The sequence below is a fragment of the Ceratotherium simum genome, chromosome 26 (assembly GCF_057802395.1).
Source record: "Ceratotherium simum simum isolate JZ-2026a chromosome 26, ASM5780239v1, whole genome shotgun sequence".
NCBI lineage: Eukaryota > Metazoa > Chordata > Mammalia > Perissodactyla > Rhinocerotidae > Ceratotherium > Ceratotherium simum.
In genome coordinates, this window is record NC_141925.1 from 10704093 (window position 1) to 10722860 (window position 18768).

The following is an 18768-nucleotide window of genomic DNA, read 5'->3' on the forward strand; positions in this document are numbered from 1 at the left end:
ACAGCAGTGGACAAAACCAGCCAGACCTCTGCCCTCACGGGGCATATCCTCCAGTTGAGAGAGCCAGACAACCAGCAGGTAGAGGTGAATACCTACTGTGCCAGATGGTGGTTGTGCTGATGAACAGCAGTGATAGTTAATCCAGAAGCCTAAGGGAGTGAAGGGACAAGCATTCCAGGCCGAGGGAACAGCAATGGCAAAGGCCCTGGGGCTCCACCCCCTTTATCACCCTGTGACATCTGACACTCGGCTCTGCCCACCCTCCAGCATCCTCTCATGTGTGTCTTGTTCTCCTGTGCCACTGCCCTGGCCTCCTTTCAGTTCCCTCTTCTTCCACACTCTTCCTGCCATAGGCTGGCTTCTGAATGCGCCCTGCCGCTTGCCCAGAACTGCATCCCTACTGTGACTGGTCCACTCTGACCCATTGTTTTTGTCCCAGTTCAGAACATCCTGCTCGGCTGACCTAACCCCATTCCCAGGCCTAGCACACCTGCAAGAACCGTGCCCTTTTCCTTACAGCCCGTGTCTCCATGTGACGTGATGTGCTCACATGTGTGGTGACTTGCATTAGGTCGGCTGTCTTCCCTGGCCCACTGTGTGCTCCAGGAGGGCGGCGATTATGTCCGGTTTTGTTCTCCTCCGTATCCCCAGGGCTCAGCCCTGAGCTTGGCATGTGAGAGGCACCGGTGGCCACCCAGAGGAGGGAACACCCGGTCCTGCTCTGGGGCCAGTAGGGCTGGGAGAAAGAAGAGATCTGACCTGAGCCGGGTCTTGAAGGAAGAGCAACTCCCTGAACCCAGCGTCCAGCTCCCGTCGCTTCCAAAAGCAGTCTGCTGGGAACTGCTGGCCCTGCGCTCTCAGGAGAGTTGAGACTGGTGTCAGATGTCCTCAGGCAGGGATGCTCGAGCTGGAGTGCAGTGAACATGGTGTGTACCCTGTGATCCTCCCCCGAGTGAGGAGTCTGCTCATCAGCCTGTGTCGATGCTGTAGTGTCGCTGTTCCAGGCAGAGCAGAGAGAGGGCTGAGTCTGTTCCACTTCTAAACCGCTCATTCCACATCCTTCTTTAAAAGGAATGCGGCGCTGTGTTGGCAATTCTTAGTGAATAATGCATTTCTGCCTTTACTCGTCTGCCTCATTTGCATAACCCAGTGAACCGAAAAGTCGTTTTTCTCCGGCGAAGTTATTCATCTTATTCTCGGCATTTGGCTGCAATAATATCACTCCATCGGCATGGCCATACCGTAATTCAGGCATTTTGTTCTAGCAGTGAGGACACTTAGAGTTAATAACACATGAAGCCATTTCATTAAAAGGAAAGTTTTGTGAGGATACATTAACACAGGCCACCAACCAAAACACAAATCATTTCATCCCTTGGATATTAGGAAGCAAAATGAATTAGGGGCCCAAAGCCATTTTTAAAAGAATCTTTGTTATCCTCAGGTCATCTGACTGTCTTTGCATTTAACAGTCTGCATAAAGGGCCTTGGGGTTCAGAGCTTCTAGCACTTGTTTTTCTCAGAGATGGAGACGATGCAGCACGGGCCCTGGGTGTAGCGTCTTATGAGGCCTGCTTCTGGTTCCGCTCCTCACTCCCTGGGCTCCAAGCCTCTGTTATCAGGCATATGAAGTGGCAGGGCTTGGTGAAAATGGTAGGTAAACATGTCCGGCACCCGATAGGTGCTACTCAGTGGTACGTCATCTCTGTAAGTCCAAGGAGGTTATCATAGTTAACGCTAGCTGTCACTCTTGACTCGCACAACAGGCATAAAACAGTGTTTGGTTCCGAGGTGGAGGAGTTTGAATCGTTAAAAAGTCGCCTCAAGTTTGAAGTGGAGCGGGATGCGTTTGATCTGTGCTAAAGGAATCAGGGGCAGCCTGACATGTTGTTTCCAAGCCAGCTGTGTGTACGTGAGCATTTGTTTCAGAGTTCTGGCTGCATTCACATCACCGGCTTTCTCTGTGGGGTCTGATCCTTGCAGAGGTGCATAGCATCCATCAGGTATCTCCCACGAGGTCCCCTCCTAAAACGGCACTCCCGCCCAGAACCTTGGTGCTGTGTGACAGGAGCTGTATAAATGCCGGGCTGACCTGCAGCCCGCGGAGAGGGGTACCCGGCTCATCCTGAGTCAGAAGCCTGTACCGCTTCCCAGGTTTTGTTTTAGTGTTTGCATACCCACCCGAGAAGGTCATTTACTGAACTCTGCTGTGTCTGTTGACAGTTTTTTGGAAGCAAAGGGGATACTTTAGTGCCCAACCTACAGACTGTGCATTATGTTTGTGTTTCCTCGCCTGCCTAGCATTTGACAATTAATTAGGCATGGTAATTACCTGCTTTAATTTCATGATTGCAGATCCTATAATTGCCCCTGATTCTGTAATAGGGAAGTTCATGTACACAAAGGCAGATGGCGACGAAGGTGATGGGTTACAGTGTTAACAGCTGCCGTTGCTTACTGCCTGCCAGGCGTGGCCTCTCACAGCCACCCAGCAAGATTTGTAGTGTCCCCATTTTACAGTTTGAGAAGCTGAGTCTTGAGGTGGAGTATCACCCCCAGGGGCACAGCTAGCAAAGGGAAGAGCTGGGATTTGAACCCAGGCCTCTCTCCCTGCACAGCCCATGCCCTTTCACTGTGCCATTCTGCCTCTTGCAGCACAGGCCTCAGGCACGCCTTGCAACATGCTGCTGCTAAAAGGCCTGTGCCTGGGCTTGCAGACCCTTACAGCGGGACTTCAGCCCACTTAAAACAAGCTTTTAAATCTTCATTCTCCCTCCCCCTGTCTCTCTCTCCCCTGTTTCCTCTCTCCTCTCTCCCTCCGTCTCTCTCTCTCTGTACATAGGTATAGATAGATAGACTCTATAGACATAGACATCTGTACAGATATGTGTGTTTCGGAACGTCCAGCACTTGATGGCTAGCTGTGTTAGCAGATGTAAAGAATGTCGTCCTGCACACAATCGCTCTGTTCTCCTCCTCCCCTTAAGAAGTAGCTACCAGCACTCTCCACATTTTCCAAATGGAGAATTGGGGCCTCAAGAGACGGGTTAACTTACCCAGGGCCACCTGACTAGCAAGAGGTGGGGCTGGAATTTGAACCCAGGTCTGCTTGAGGCCAGAGTCCAGTCTGGACACCTCTGCATGCTGACACCTGACTGTGTCAGGTCCACTGGATGCTCACCTGCCACAGTAGAGCTTAGACGTCCTAGGGCCACAAATTAGGATAAAACACACTCTCCTGAGGATATGAAGGCATGGCTTTTTTTTGCTTTTGCTTTTAAATCTAGGTTTAATATGAATATCATCAAGTGCATACATCTACTAATTTTTACTTCTGTATATACCTGTGTAGGCACTTCCCAAAAGGAGATAAAGGGCATTTCCAGCACCCAGAAGGCTCTTTGCCCTTTTGTGCTCTGTGTAAGAATCCTTGCCTACCCCCCAGATCATGAAGATATTCTCCTATATTGTCTCCTGTTAGCTTCACGATTTTACCTTTCACATTTAGATCTATGATCCCAAAAGAAATGAGTGCAGAAACCATGCACATGAATGCCCATAGCTGCCTTACCCGTAACAGCCCCAACTGGAAACAACCCAAGTGCCCATCCCATCAGAACAGGTAAATAAGTTGTGGCACATTCGTATGGTGGAACACTGTGCAGCAGAGAACAAGAACAAATGAGTGCTATACGCAGCAACATGGAGACATCTGACACACAGAATATGGAGCGAAAGAAACCAGACACAAGGAGCACACTCTGTATGAGTCCACTTAGATGAAGTTCAGAAACAAGCCAGAGAAACCGGGGGAGGGAGCTCAGCAGAGCAGGGGCGTGGTCTTGACTGGTGAGGGGCGTGAGGGAGCTGATGGCAGTGTTCTGGCAGATGTGCTTAATCTTCTAAATAAAAGCGTTTCCTGGAGGCCCTGTCTACACAAGAGTTTGTTCTGGATTAAGTTCCTTGATGGACTGAGGCTTTGCCTTCTCCCCACCCTTAACCTCTCCTGACCCTGGTGTTATTACAGGCATTCCTGGGGTAATTCTTCCCAGTGGAAAAGAAACCTCAAGATTCGAACTTCCTCTTAAAACAGAGAAGAGAAGGTTTTCCCTGATTGCTGATTACAGATATTACCTTCCTGTTTTATTTTTCTTTTGCTGAGTCGAGGAGATTGGACTTGAAGTGGCTTTTATTGCTTGTTTTAAAAGGGAAGTTGGTTTTGTTGGAAGAGGTCAACTCTTTTTATTCCTCCAAGGAATTATCATCTTTATGGCTCAAGCAGAAGGAGTTGGAGCCTATCAAACTCAATTTGGGGGGGGTGGCTTTAAAGTAAAAAAAACCCAACAATTTTGGGCATAAGCTCTTTCAATTCTTCAGTGAAATAAGTGAACAATTTGGTTAAGTATAATTCACGAACAATTTAATTTGCAGAGAAAGTTTCCCAATTTTGGATGCTAAAAGCATTGCTGTTAAGGATGGACCGTTCAAGTAATTTGGGGCGATTTTAATGGCATTAGATTTCTGAAGAGAGAGGTGTAAATGAGGTGCTATTGGAGCATCTGGTACCAAGGAGACCCTTCTGAGGACACGCGATCTGCCCAGAAAAGGGGCATTTGGGCCTCAGAGGAGTTGAGCAAGGACCCTGCCTCGGAGCTGCTGTTCCCTGCTGCCAGCATTGCTGGCTTGGGGTTCCTGGGCCTTCAGGACCTCAGTTACTGCAGCAGTGGGCTGTGATAGAAAGCGCCGGGCCTTAGACCTCAGGCAGACCTGGGTTCACATCCTTTATCTCCCCGCTTGCTCCAGGCAAGTGACCTACCCTCTCTGAGCCCATGTCTTCATCTGTAGAAGGGGCAGCTCACACAACCTGCCTTGGAGATGAACATGACGATGAAAGGAGACGCAAGTGGAGAGCCTGGCATGGTACCCAGCACACAGTAGGTGCTTCAGGAACGGAGAATGTTAGTGTTTCTATATTTTATTGGAGTTCTGGAAAATATCATCTTACTCTCTCGGGACTAGCAGTGGGCAACTCCACTCTTCTGAATTTCTCCTGGAGCTTCATGACTTGGACTGCTAACTGGAGAGATCAGGGTTTGATCAACATCCAGACAGCAGCAGAAACTGAGAACAGAGGTGCTTGACCTGGAGTCTGTGGTTGGTCTCCACGGGCTCCAAACTATCCCCTCTCCCCTCATTATCAAATGGCCTCCAGATGTCACAGAAGCTGGTGTCAGAAATGCCCCTTGGCCACCTTTCACCTTTGAGAGGCCCTCAGTCTAATGCTACTGGCAGAGGCGGGAATGTGGCCATTCACTGAACTTGATGGAAGCACCCAGAACCCTCTAGGCCCCCGGTTCCCCTGTGAGCGTCAGTTCTCACCCCCTGGTGTTCCCGGCAGGCTGCTGTCCTGGCTTAGCAGGTGACTCTCAGACAACTGAGCTTTGAAGAAGGAGGCTCCAGGGATGGGTCTGCGGTGGCCTTTCCCCATGAGTGTTACGTGCTCCTACGTCAAGCCTGAAGTCCTGGGAACACCTCGGTCTGCCCAGAGAAATGGGAGTGGAGCGTGGATGGGAAGAGGCCCGTGAAGTATTTGGAGTTTATAAATCACCTGAGGACTCAGAGGACCGGGACTTGAGGGCTGTAAAGAGACCTGGAGACAGACCATCTGGTCCCACCCTGCATTTTACACGCTAGGAAGCGAGACCCGGAAGAAGCAGGGCCACTCCCAGGAGCACACGCGGTGGCCGGGAGGGGCCACATCATCCAGTCTCAGCAGCAGAGCAGCTTTCGTGCACTCCTGAGAAATAATATGTTTTGGGATTCATACTTGTGAAGATTTTTAGGGGAAAGTCCTTATAATTTGTATTTCTGTTTGAAAATTTCAACGACCCACAGCATAATTTGTTCTAAGCCTAGATCTATGACTCGGTGGTAATCTGCATACTTGTTCTTTACTAAGCAAAAATCCTGTAGTAGAGATCATAGAGCTAAGACAGATGTCACTTCAGTGGCAGTGCTTCTTAAGTTTGCAGAATTTCATGCTTTCAATGATGATAACAATAACAACAATAATAATCGCAGCAGTAGCAAACACTTATGGAGTGCCAGGCATTTTATGAATGCTTTCAAGCATCTTTTTTTTTTTTTTTTTTTTTGGATTAAAACCGTTTCTCAGATGAGTAAACTGAGACTCAGGAAGAAGCAATTTGCCCAGCATCACATAACTGGTGGGTGGTGGAGGTGCTGAACTGCCGGGATGCTGCTGCAGCTCACGAGCCAGCTGTGAGTGCCTCACTATGGCCCAGTCTCCATCAGTCGAACCCCTGGAGGGGATTCATGATAAAGCTGGTCACCAAGAGCAGAGACTTCCAAAGTCCAAATCTGTCATTTTCCAGTGGCAACCTAACCAATAAGGTTACATTTTTAATTGTTTATCAAACACTCACGTGGCATCTTGTATATGCCAGACCCTGTTGTAAGCCTATTTACATGTGTGAACTCATTTAATCCTCCCAAGACTCTACGAAGGAGGTAATGTCATCCTCATTTCTCAAAGGAGGAAGCAGAGGGACAGAGAAGTTAAAGGACTTTCTCAGGGCACACAGCTCGTGTGCGGCAGAGCCGGGATTTGAATCAGGGAGTTTGGCTGCAGTTTGTGTTCTAACCATTTCCATGTGTTGCACCCCTAACCGATCCCATTATTGTGATGTCACATCCCCTCCGCTCCATCGCAAGGACCTTCCTCCCCTCCCTGCCCTGGTCATCGTGATGCTCCCTTTCCCCAGGATGTTTACTCACATCCTCAGTCCAGGTGGCTCCCCCAAGCCATTGGTCCAGTGGAGCCAGAACCTGGGCACATCTTATCAAGGTGGAGAATGTGGGATGGGGGGGTATTTGTCACACCAATCCTATGACTTGTAAAAGGAAGGGTTGGACTAAAGGTTTCTGAGGTCCTTTCTAATCCCCTCATTCTGAAGTTCTGGCTTCTTGAATGCCTGCTGTCCCCCAAAGCCGGGGTACAACTAGGAGAAGGCTAGAAGGCCAAGGGATGCTGTTCCTAGGACAGGATATTTGTTCTGATCTGAACATTTTTTACAATGTTTTAAAGAAATGCAGGCAAATTGGCACCATCCTAGTTGTAAAGAAATTAAAGAATTGTAAAGAAAATGCAGGCAAATTGACAGCGGCGTCTTGGTTTGCCAGAGCAAGGAGTGGAGCCTGAAGTAAGATAACTGCAGTGACGCACGAGCCTTCCGAGCCCACAGAGGCTGCCCACGTACCTACCCCGGATCCAGTCGTTGGCATGAGCACTCTTCACAGGCAGTCGTTGAAGAGTTTGAACAGGGGAGATGAAAATGAATTGAGTGGGGAAAAATGGGAGGCCTGTTGTAGTGGTCCGTGCAGAGGTCGGGTGGCTCTGGAGGGAGATTTTGGAGGTGGGATTGGCAGGCCCCATTGTTCAGTACATGGATCTGGGGGTAAAGAACAGGACTGGTCCAAGTTGATGCTCAGATTTCTGGCTCAGGCAGCTCAGTGGTCCGTTCGCTGAAAGAGCAAGGTCCCGAAAGAAGGAGGAGTGCGTTTGCGCTGCAGATCGTGGGTTCGGATCTGCACACGATGAGTTTTAGGTGCCTGTGGGAAATCAAGTCTGGGTCTGGAGTTCATATCAGAGGTCCAGACTAGAGATATAGGTTTGGGGGTCATTGACCTAAAAATGAAATGCGCAGGCTGAGAGTGGATGCTTGTGTAGGGGAGAGGGGAACGCAGGTGAAACCTCTGCCTTTAAGGTGTGGGTAGAAGAGGAGGTGCCCATACGGAAAGCCAAGAAGGGGCCGGCGGAGAAGCAGAAGGGGACTCAAGGCTTTCACTAAGTGAAGCAGTTGGCTATTGAATGTGTTGTGAAAAATGTAGAATCAGAATTTATCATACACGTTAGAGATGCCTATTTGTATCGTTATGTTAGAGGATTTTAAGATGTGTATTGACATTCACTGATTGCGGATTACAACAGCTATTTATCATTGGCGATTTTACTCTCTGGGCTGTTCTTAACTCACGTAATTTTTTAAAATGCATTGATCTCTCTCCCACTGTTTTCCCTTGCAGTGTAGTTGCTGTGTGTCCCTGGAAGGTCTTAGGACCTGTAAAAAGTTAATGAAACAGCTCTTATATTTTGTACACCCAGACTGTCCCCTCAGGAGTCACAACTTGATGAAAATAGAGAAGCTTTATGCCCCAGTTGCATTTATCCCATCTGGATGTGACCTTCCATCCAGTTGGACTGTTCTCTACTCTGGCTCCTCCTTCCCTCCCTAAATTGATGTCCATCTCCTCCAGATGGTGGTCTACATGATCCCCAGCATAGCTGCATTGCTTTTATGTCCAAATGTTCTCCACCCCACCTTGGGAGAAGGTCGTGTTAACCAGCTCCGTTTTATAGATGAGGAAATACACAGCCAGAGAGGAGGAGTGGCTTATCTGTCTGACACTTAAGTCTGTGCTTTACATCAGCAGTTCCCCTAATTGCCCACTGTCTTAGTCCATTCAAGCTGCTATAACAAACTGCTGTAGACGGGGCGGCATTTACTTCTCACAGTTCTGGAGGCTGGGAGGTCCAAGGTGAAGGTGCTGGCAGATTGAGCGTCTGGTGAGAACCTGGTTCGCAGATGGCCGTCTTCTCACTATCCTCACATGGCAGAAGGAGTGAGGGAGCTCTAATCCTCTTTATGAGGGCTCCACCCTCATGAGCTAATTACCTCCCAGAGGCCCCGGCTCTTAATACCATCCCATTGGGGGTTAGCATTTCTACATATGAGTTTTGGAGGGACACAAACATTCAGACCATAACATCCCCCATCAGGATCACCAGGGAAGCTTTGGAACACTACAGATTCCCCCCAGATGGTTCGTGCAGCCCACCCAGGGGCTGGTAATATTTGGAAAGCACTGGCCCTCTCCACGCTAGACCCTGGATATGTGGGTGGAAAAATAACACTAATGAGGACTTTGTGAGTATCTAGATCAGAGGTCAGTAAAGTTTTTTTTGTAAAAGGCCAGAAAGTAAATATTTTCAGCTTTGCAGGCCATGTGGTCTCTGTTGCAGCCACTCAAGTCTGCATTGTATTGTGAAAGCAGCTATAAACAGTAGATAAACAAATAATGTGGCTGGATTTGGCCCACAGGCCATGGTTTGCCTCCTCTGATCTAGATAATTAGCCTTGTGAGTGATGCTCAGATAGGCAATTGAACTTGCCATCTCCAGGGGTGTTTGGACTTGTGTAAGAACATACTACAAGCAGATACAGTCCATCTGAGATGTATCAGATTGGAATTGCATTCAGCCACTAGTACAAAGACCGCTAAAACATTAGGTTGAAAAAATTAGAGATGAATATTTCTCTTTTGTTAAAAAAAAAGTTTTGAGTAGATAGTCTAGTAATTGGTGTGGTAGCTTCATAATGTCGTCAGAGACCCATGGTCCTTCTGTCTTTCTGCTTCCATTCTCAAGATCACCTCATGATCATAAAATGACTGCTAGAGCTCTAGTCATCACATCTATGTTTGAGAAAGAAAAAGGCAGGGAGAAGAGTAAAAAGACACTTGTTGGCTGAGTCAGCTCTCTCTTAAGAGCTTTCTTTAGACTCCCCAAACAATGATTTTCGCTTATATCTCATTAGCCACTCTTATCTGCAAGGGTGACAGAGAAATATAGTTTAATTTTTTTTCTGAGCACGTTGCTATCCCCAGAAATATTGGGGGAAAATGGATACTAGGTAGGCAACTAGCTCTTGCTATCACTTGGGAGAACTCAAAAGAATGCCCCAAAAGTGCTGCATTAAAGGCCCTGAGCTCTGCTGGGCTTCTTTGCTAACTGATTGATCATGTCTCAGTCTGTGGAGACTGTGAAACCTTAAGTCCCAGTTCCCCATAACTACCCAGGCCCTTCCAGATGCTTTGGGGTCTAATGTACACTTCGCCCTTACAAATCAAGTCCCTGCATAATTGTGATAACAGTCCTGTCAGTCATCATCCCATGGCTTGGACACCCTGTGCCAAGAAACCATGGAGACATACCTTTTCCTCTTTGGGCAGCTTTGGCTGCTAAAAAGTTCTTCCCTACTGATATCTCTCTTCCTCTGGTTTCTATCTGCTGGAAGTCTGCTTCCTGGAACTACCCAGAACACATCATCTTGATCTTTCCTCTTCTTCATTACAGCCTTTCCAGAAATTCGGAGATCTCCACCCTCTTCACCCTGAGGCTTCTTAGGTTATTATCCTACAATGTCTTCCACCTGTCTTCTGATAATTTGGTTGTAAATCATCTCCTAGGGCCTAGTGTTTCTCAAACTTCAAAGTGTGTGTGGACCACTTGGGGTTCTTGTTAAAATGCAGATTCTGAGTCAGTACATCTAGAGTGGAGTCCGAGATGCTGTATTTCTCACATCTTCCCACATGATGCTGACACTGCTGGTCCACAGACCACACTTTGAGTAGCAAGTGATCTGGGCCTTTCTGAACATATTTCAGTTTGTCTTTTAACAGGTGGCATCCAAAACCTAACTAAGTTGGTCTGGCCGATTTAGAAGAGCAAGACTTTCAACTCCTTGATTCTAGAAGTTATCATATACCTTTTAATGAGGTCTGGAGATTACATGGGGTTTTTTGGTGGCTCTTCCATATTATTCACTTAGCTCTTTGTCCCACAGCCACTGCTGTGCTGTGCCTCCCCATCTTATACTCACAGTGTTGGGTTTTGGGGGGATTTTGTGGCAGGACCTGACACTGAGATTTTTGAATTTCGTTATGTTGGGTTAGACTTGTCCCTCAAGCCAGTTGAGATCACGTGATATCTGTCATCCAGATGTTTACTGTCTCTCTTAGCCTGGGCACTTCTGACAAACTTGATAGGCCTCTGTTTCTCCTTCTAATTACACTGGAAACGTCTCTCCATTAATTGGAATTCTTTGGTTTCAGTCCGCCTTCCTCTGTCTTATTCACAAGAATATTGTGAGAGACCCTGATGCTCTCCTCACAAAAGTTCAAATATAGAATGTCTGCATCTGGGCATGCTGGTGGTTTTCATGTGGAGGCAGAATTTATCACTCATACTACAGATGCCTATTTTTATGGTCAAAGAGGTTTTTAAGATGTGTATTGACATTCACTGATTGCAATTACAGTAGCTATTTATCATCAGAGACTTTACTCTCTGGGCTGTTCTTAACTCATATAATTTTTAAAAATGCATTGATCTCTCTTCCACTTCTGTTTCCCCTTGTGGTGTAGCTGCTGTGTCCCTGGAATGTGGTGGGGCCTGTAAAAAGCTGATGACACATCCCTTACATTTTATACCCTCAGTGTTCTCTTTCGAGTCACAATTTGATGAAAATAGAGAAGTTCTGTGCCCTAGTTGTGCTTACCCCATCTGGACGTGACCTTCCATCCAGTTGGGCTGTTCTCAACTCTGGCCTCCCCCCTTCTTTTCCAAGTTGATTTCCACCTCCTCTGTGTGGCGGTCTGCATGTCCCAGGCACAGCTGCGTTGCTTGTATGTCCGAACGTTCTCCACCCCACCTTGGGAGGAGTTTCCGTCAATCAGCTCCATTTTATAGACAAGGAAATGCACAACCAGAGAGGATGAAAGGACTCTCACCAGCAGCTTGTCATTGCTACAATATGCATGTGACAAAAGTATGAAGAATGCATCTCTGAGCTTAATTGGACTGTTGATCTCTGCTGATGTTGGGAAAATGATGTATAGGGTGTTGTTTCCTTAACTTGCCTGATTGAGTCATTCTTTCATGGAGCCATCTGTGCCCTCAGTCCCGCCGAGTCCCTGCTCTGAGCTAGGCCCTGGGCATCCAACAGCATGGGAGACAGATGTGGCCCCTGCTCTCGCAGACCTGGTTTTCATGGGTGGAGCGTTGCCAAAATCCCATCCCTTTGTAATGAGAGTTTTAAGAGAAGTTCACATTTTCTTTCTCTTTCCTTTTCTTGACAGGTTTACATCCGGATAAAGGATGACGAATGGAACATCTATCGGCGGTACACAGAGTTCAGGAGTTTGCACCACAAGCTACAGAACAAATACCCTCAAGTCAGGGCCTACAACTTCCCGCCAAAAAAGGCCATTGGAAACAAGGTACTGTCACCATGGGGAGCAGGCAGCTCGCTCACTAGTGCCGCCATCGAGGCAGATTGATGCTGCTGCTTCTTCAGTTTAGGATTTAAACGCACAACTCAAAAGCTGGCTAGTATAAGAAAAAGCAGAAAAAGAGAAAACAGTCACCCGAATTCCACCACCTAAAGACATTCACATTGTGTTTTGCTTGTGTATGTCCTCTCATTTCTCTAGGGCAGGGGTTGGCAAATGTGTTCTGTAAAGAGCCGGAGAGTAAAGATGTTTGGCTCTGTGGCCCATACCATCTCAGCTGACAGTACTCAGCTCTGCCGTCGTAGTGGGAGAGCAGCCGCAGACAGCACGGACACCAATGGCTGTGGCTGTGTGCCAATAAAACTTTATTGACAAGAATAGGTGGCAGCTGGATGTGGCCTGTGGGTCATAGTTTGTCGACCCTTGTTCTGAACCAAAAAAGTGTTTTCTAGTTTTCCTTCATAGTTGTCATGATATTTCTTTGGACTTATGAATGTGGAGTTTTTTCCCAAGAAAGTTTCTGAGAGGAGCTTGCTTTATTATAGAGTTACTGCCCTCATGAAGGTTAATAATTTATAATGACATAACTTACTTCTGTGTATTCGTGCAGGTACCCTTGAGAAAGGAGGCACTAGCCCTCTGTACGCTTGTTGGTTGATTAGTTTTCATTCATTCAGCAAGCATTTATTGAGTGCCTATTATATGTCACGATGCGAGGGGCAGGAGCCCAGCCCTGGAGAAGACAGGCCTGGGCCCGGCGAAGGGCCCTGTTGAATTGTCTGCTTCAGCCTGTTGGCATCATTTTGTCATCCATCCTGTTTGCTTAGAGCAGCAGTTCTCCCTCTTGGCTGCACTTTGGATCACTTGGGGAGCTTTAAAAACTCCTGAGACCTGCCCACCTCCACCCCCTATTCTGATTTAATTGGCTAGGAGAGAGGCCTGGGCCCTGAGGGGTTTAAAAGTTCTCCAGGTGATTCCAATAGCAGCAAGCTCGTGAACCCCTGGCTTCGAGTCAAGTAGGAGATGCTTCAACAACTGCAGTATATTAACTGTCCTGGCAGGGACACTTCAATCAGATGAGGTCGTCATGACCCTTCTCAGGACATGGGAGAACTTGGACCTGGTGTAAGGGGGGGGGGGGGTCCCTCTACTGTGTGGTTCTCAAAGTGTGGCCTCTGACCGGCGGCATAGGTGTCACGGGGAGCTTGTTAGAAATACAGGTTCTCAGGCTCCACCCCAGACCTACTGAAAAATAAGCCCTGGGGCTGGGGCCCAGTGCTCTGGCTTAACAGGCTCTCTGAGGGGTGCTGATGCACAGGAAGTGTGGGCACCACGGCTCTATCGTATTGACAGAGCCCTGTGGCAAACTCCATATGTGATGGATTTCCTGGTTTCTCATCTGAAGAGGCGCCTTGCTAGGATTTCCTTCTGTCTTTATCATAGAAACCGGAGCAAGAGTTTCCATAACCCACTCCAACACTTGGGAATTCCAGGGGGAAAACTGTCACTGACTGTTCTGTTTACATGCTTGTAAATTTCTGTGTTTAAACCAGATTAGAAATCTGATCACGTCAGGGTCCGTTGGATCTTAATTTAAACAGTTATAAAGCAAGTTTATCTCAGGTCCAGAATAAATCTGTTATTCCATTTTTTCTGTTGAAGAAAAGTGGAGTTGAGTCCATAAAAAGGAAGACTTAGAAATTCTACATTTGTTCATAGCAAAGAGTACAATAATTCTTATGAAAAGAGGGGGAAAATTATATTCTAATTTAATCTAATGACTTGCAGCCTCATACAAATCTTGAGACCCATCCAGAATGTTTTAAGACCTTAAAATGTCATAAAACAGAATTCTGCCTAACCAACATATTATGATTATAAGATATTCTCATTTGCAGAAAGCATCACACTGAAGCGGCCCTTCCATGACAGCTTCTTCAGGGAACTCAGCCTGGCTGTTTCTTGCTAAGGGAAGTTAGTACAAGGCTGAACTGGGGACATTCAGATGGTGAAATATCTTGCATTGTGTGTTTGCTTCCTCTGGCTGCTGCGACAAATCACCACATATAGTGATCTAAAACAGCACACACTTATCTACAATTCTGGAGGTCAGAAGTACAAAATCAGTCTCATTGGACTAAAATCAAGGTGTCAGAGGGCTGGTTCCTTCTGGAGGCTCCAGAGGAGAATCCTTTCCTTGCCTCTTCCAACTTCTAGAGGCCGCCCACGTTCTTAGCTTGTGGCCGCCTCTGTCTTCAAAGCCAAGCAGTCACATGACTGACCTCTGCTTCTGGCAGCATAGTCACATCTCCTCCTCTGACTCCTTTTCCTCTTACAAGGATCCTTGTGATCGTGGTCTCAGAGATCCTTAACTTAATCACATCTGCACAGTCCCTTTTGCCATGTAAGGTGAGATACTGTCAGGTTATGGGATTACGACGTGGACATCTTTGGGGACCACACGTTGCTGAATGCTCTCTCTGCAGCCCAAAGCAACTCCCTCCCCACCTTGTAATTCCTCAAGCTTATGGTTCTGCAAAACTTATTTCAGACAAGACAAACCTACAAAGAACAACACCAACCCTAGGAAGACTGGATGGCTCAGGCTTAGTGAGATGAAGCTCAGGCCTGAGCAGTGGGGTGGGTGGGCTCCAGAGTGAAGTAATTCAGAAAGAGGGTGGAGCCATCCTAAGACTCTCCTGTGCCAGGAGCAGGGGCTGTGAGTGCGTTTCCCCTCTGCCCTGCTCCGAGTTCTCCCATCCTTGTGAATCCTGGGGCAGACTTTTAGTGACAGTGGACTTTTTGCCTGTGAAATCTGTGTCAATAGGGCAGTGTTTCCCCCCGCCACCTTCCCCTAATGCAACCCCGTGTGCACGTAAATGAGTTTGGGAATTAAAGGTACCATCTTGGTGTGGCTGGCCCCCATTGATGACTGGCTTGTACAAATGCAGCGGCCGGCTGGTTTCTTTACTAGAGTTTTGATCCTGCTCCCCGTGGTCAGGGTGCACCTGACAGTTTCCTCTGTTGCTCAGGAATCTGACAGCTCATGAGCCCTCATGGGGCCTCGGCCTCTTGTCTGTCCTGTGCTGGGCAGTGATTGTCCTTCGAGTCCCTCTCCTCCTGCGTTTGGCTGACTAAGACATACCCACTTCCCTTAAGTACTCTTTGGCTGCTGCCCAGGACAGATCTGAGGGTCCATCTGATTTTCAAGGGCAGATTGAGTCAGCATACAGGACTTCACCACCCAGCAGAGGCTACTGATGAACTCTGTTAAGAGACCAAGCTTATACTGGCTCCAGCGGGACCTAGGACCTCAAGATACCTGCTTTGATACCCTGAGGGCAAAATTTGTAGAGAGCTTTGATTCTAAATTGGCCCAGAAAAATGAACCACCTCAGAATCTCTTCTCGATTGAGCCACTTCAAGAATGTCTCGCTTGCCACTTGCACCGTTAAGGCGTACAGACCCGACATCTTTGAGTGGATCAAGGTCCCTGTACCTTGCTGCTCTAAGCCTCGCACCTGTTCAGTGATTGCCTCTAGAATCCACAGACGTGGACAGTATTCAAGGAAATATTAAACATAGTTTAGCTTTTTAAATTCATCAGATGAGTATCTTTCTAGCCTGAATTTCTAGATAATTCCCCAATGATGGCACCACTGTTGATTATCTGGTAGTTTTAGAATTAAAACGTGATCTTAACCTGAGTTTGAACTTTTTTTAATTGATAAAATTAGCACATTACATAGTTTGTGGATGCAAGATGTGTCTTTCCCAGAGAATTTCTTTGGCCTCAGTATGCCGTGCATATATTTGATGGTAAATGCACCGGACGCCCAAAGCACTCGCTAGAGATATCCGTGCCTTCACGTGCCACATCAAGCCCAAATCATATTAAAATAGTTTCCTGGGGCCGGCCCCGTGGCTTAGCGGTTAAGTGCACGCGCTCCGCTACTGGCGGATCCCAGGCGCGCACCGACGCACCACTTGTCCGGCCGTACTGAGGCCGCGTCCCACATACAGCAACTAGAAGGGTGTGCAGCTATGACATACAACTATCTACTGGGGCTTTGGGGGAAAAGAGGAGGAGGATTGGCAATAGAAGTTAGCTCAGAGCCGGTCTTCCTCAGCAAAAAGAGGAGGATTAGCATGGATGTTAGCTCAGGGCTGATCTTCCTCACACACAAAAAAAAGAGGTAAAATAGTTTCCTGAATATCAGTCCACCACTCCATGAAGTTTATTCCTTTGTAGCTGAGTCAAGCCACAATAGGTGTATATAGAGTTACCTGTTAACTTTGGAATATTGCAGCCGTGGGGCTTGTATCAGTTGAGATAGTCTTGGTTAGGCTGAGGTAACAAACAACTCCATGATCTTGGCAGCCCAAGCCAACCAAGATGTCTGTTTGGCTCATATTCCGTGTCCACCGTGGGTTGGCTGGGAGCTCTGCTCATCACAGCATCAGGGGTCCAGCTGCTAGAGGCTCCTCTCTGTGTGTAGCCACAATTGTGGCAGCAGGGGCAAGGGACAGAGACAAATCAGACACTGGCTCTTAAGCTTCTGCCCAGAAGTGATACGTGTCAGTTCCACTCATTTCATTAGCCAAAGCGGGTTATGTGGCCGTGCGTAATGCCATGGGGGCAAAGGAGTCCACTCCTACCATGTGCCCAGAAGGAGGACCAGAATCTTTACAATCAGCTCCTGTGACCCCCAGGAGCTGATTATTGAGCCACATCACTGGGCAGGATTGAGATAATAAGAGAGCACAGCTCCACCAATCTGAAGCTGGGCTGCCAAGTCCTGTGGTCTCTCTCCTTTCAAATAGTCCCGGTTCAGCTGCTTCCCTCCGTCTCTGCTTACGTTATCCTAACACAAGCCACTGCCACCTCTGGCATGGGCAGCTGCAGTGCCTGCCCTTTTCCTCTCTTGCTGCCTACAGTCCATTTCCCACACTGTAGCCACAGCAAGGTTTGTGCGAAAAGAATCAGAGTATGTCACTGTCAATTAAAACCCGCCAGAGGCACCCATGGCAGTTAAATTCAGGACCCTGACTATGACCTTTGAGGTGTCCTCTGACCTGTCCCTCACCCCCTCCCCTCCCTCATCTCGTGCCAGACCCCTCTGCCCCCACACCCAGCCGTGCTGACCTCCTGGGACTTCACACTGTTCTCACCTCCTGGCCTTTGCACTTGCTGTTCCCTCTGCCTGGAATGGCTTTTCTCTATCTCTGCATGGACAGCTCCTTCAACTCAGGTCTCAGCTCAAATCCCATCTCCTCAGCGAGAGGCCTTTCCTGACCCCCCTCGTTAATGCCACCCCTTCAGTCCTTCTCTAGTCCATTACTCTGTTTCAATTTCCTCCTCGCACATACCGTTAATTGGAATGATGTATTTGTGTGCGTGAGTATCATCTGTCTCTGCACTGGCGTGGAGGCTCATGGCACAGGGCCTGGGTCTGTTTCTGTCCACTGCTCTCTCCCCAGCTCCTAGAATAGCACCTGATGCCCCAGAGATGCTCATGGCCTGAATTAATGAATAAATGAACAGAAATTACATGGAAAACTTTCCGTTTTATTTTCTTCTTCACTTCACTGGGTCTCAGCAAAAATTCAAAAAATCTGAATTCCAGAAGTGAGTGGAATAACTTTCAGGGTGACTTGGAAGGTTGTTCTCACTTCGCTTTGAGTGGATGTTTTTGCAGAATGAGCAAGAGGCTGGCAAGTCTTCGGAGACAGGAAAGATGCCTCTCGAACGATCTGAGGGAGTGGCCTGGCCAGCTTTGCTGGCATGAGGGCTTAAGTAAAAGATTCGTTTTTGATGATGCTACTAAAAGTCTACATTATTGCTCAGCGAGCAAATGAGAATTGAGAGACTGTCATTCCTTCTTAGGATAATGGAGTCGGTCTCTGAAAGTTCATTTGGCATTAAGGCAAGGCAAATCGCTTTCCTCTGAGCTGCAGATAATTCAACTTGTTGGAGAAATTATGCATTAAAATCCTTATTAAAAACACATACACCAGTGTGTGGTGGAGGAACTGCCTGGCACTCACTGAGCCGTGGAAAGCGCCTCTGCAGCTCCCTGAGAGGTGCAGATTTAGATGCAGCCCTGGGGTCGGCAGGACCCTGGCGGAGGGTAGATACAACGGTGGGAATGAGTGGGCATCTGGAAGAATGTGGAAGCTGGCCACTTCCTCCATTTGGCAAACACGTGCAGAATGCAGGGGCGTCGTGCTAGGTGTAGGGAGACGAAGATGGTTTGAAGTCCGGTGTCTGCCTTCATGAAGCTCACAGTTTTGTAGGGAGAAAGACGAGTCAGTCAGTGCTCACCGAGGAGTCCTGTGAGCTAGAGGAGGGTCCCTCCTGCGCTCTGGAGAAGAGTGAGTGGGGGAAGCGAAGCTGCTTCCTGCAGGAGGTGAAGTGCTCACAGGGCCAGCAGGAGCCCCAGGGATAAATCTCCCAAGTAAGAAAGCGGGGTCAGTTCAGGGGATATCTTTTCCTTCTGGGCACACCCGTTTCTTGTGTACATCTTGTATCAGCTTCCTGTTGCTGCCATAAGAAATGACCACACACCTGGTGGCTTTAAACAGCACGCATTTATTATCTTATAGTTCAGTAGG

General features: G+C 47.8%; 1 protein-coding gene across 2 annotated transcripts in view; it reads left to right on the top strand.

Annotated features, from left to right (window-relative positions):
- SNX29 (sorting nexin 29) overlaps positions 1-18768 on the top strand; it is a 519309-nt gene that overhangs the window by 402095 nt on the left and 98446 nt on the right. For both annotated transcript variants that reach the window (XM_087416977.1, XM_004438061.3), the window contains one exon: positions 12001-12141. In XM_087416977.1, the coding sequence (XP_087273103.1) occupies positions 12001-12141 (141 nt within the window). The remainder of the gene's footprint in view (positions 1-12000; positions 12142-18768) is intronic.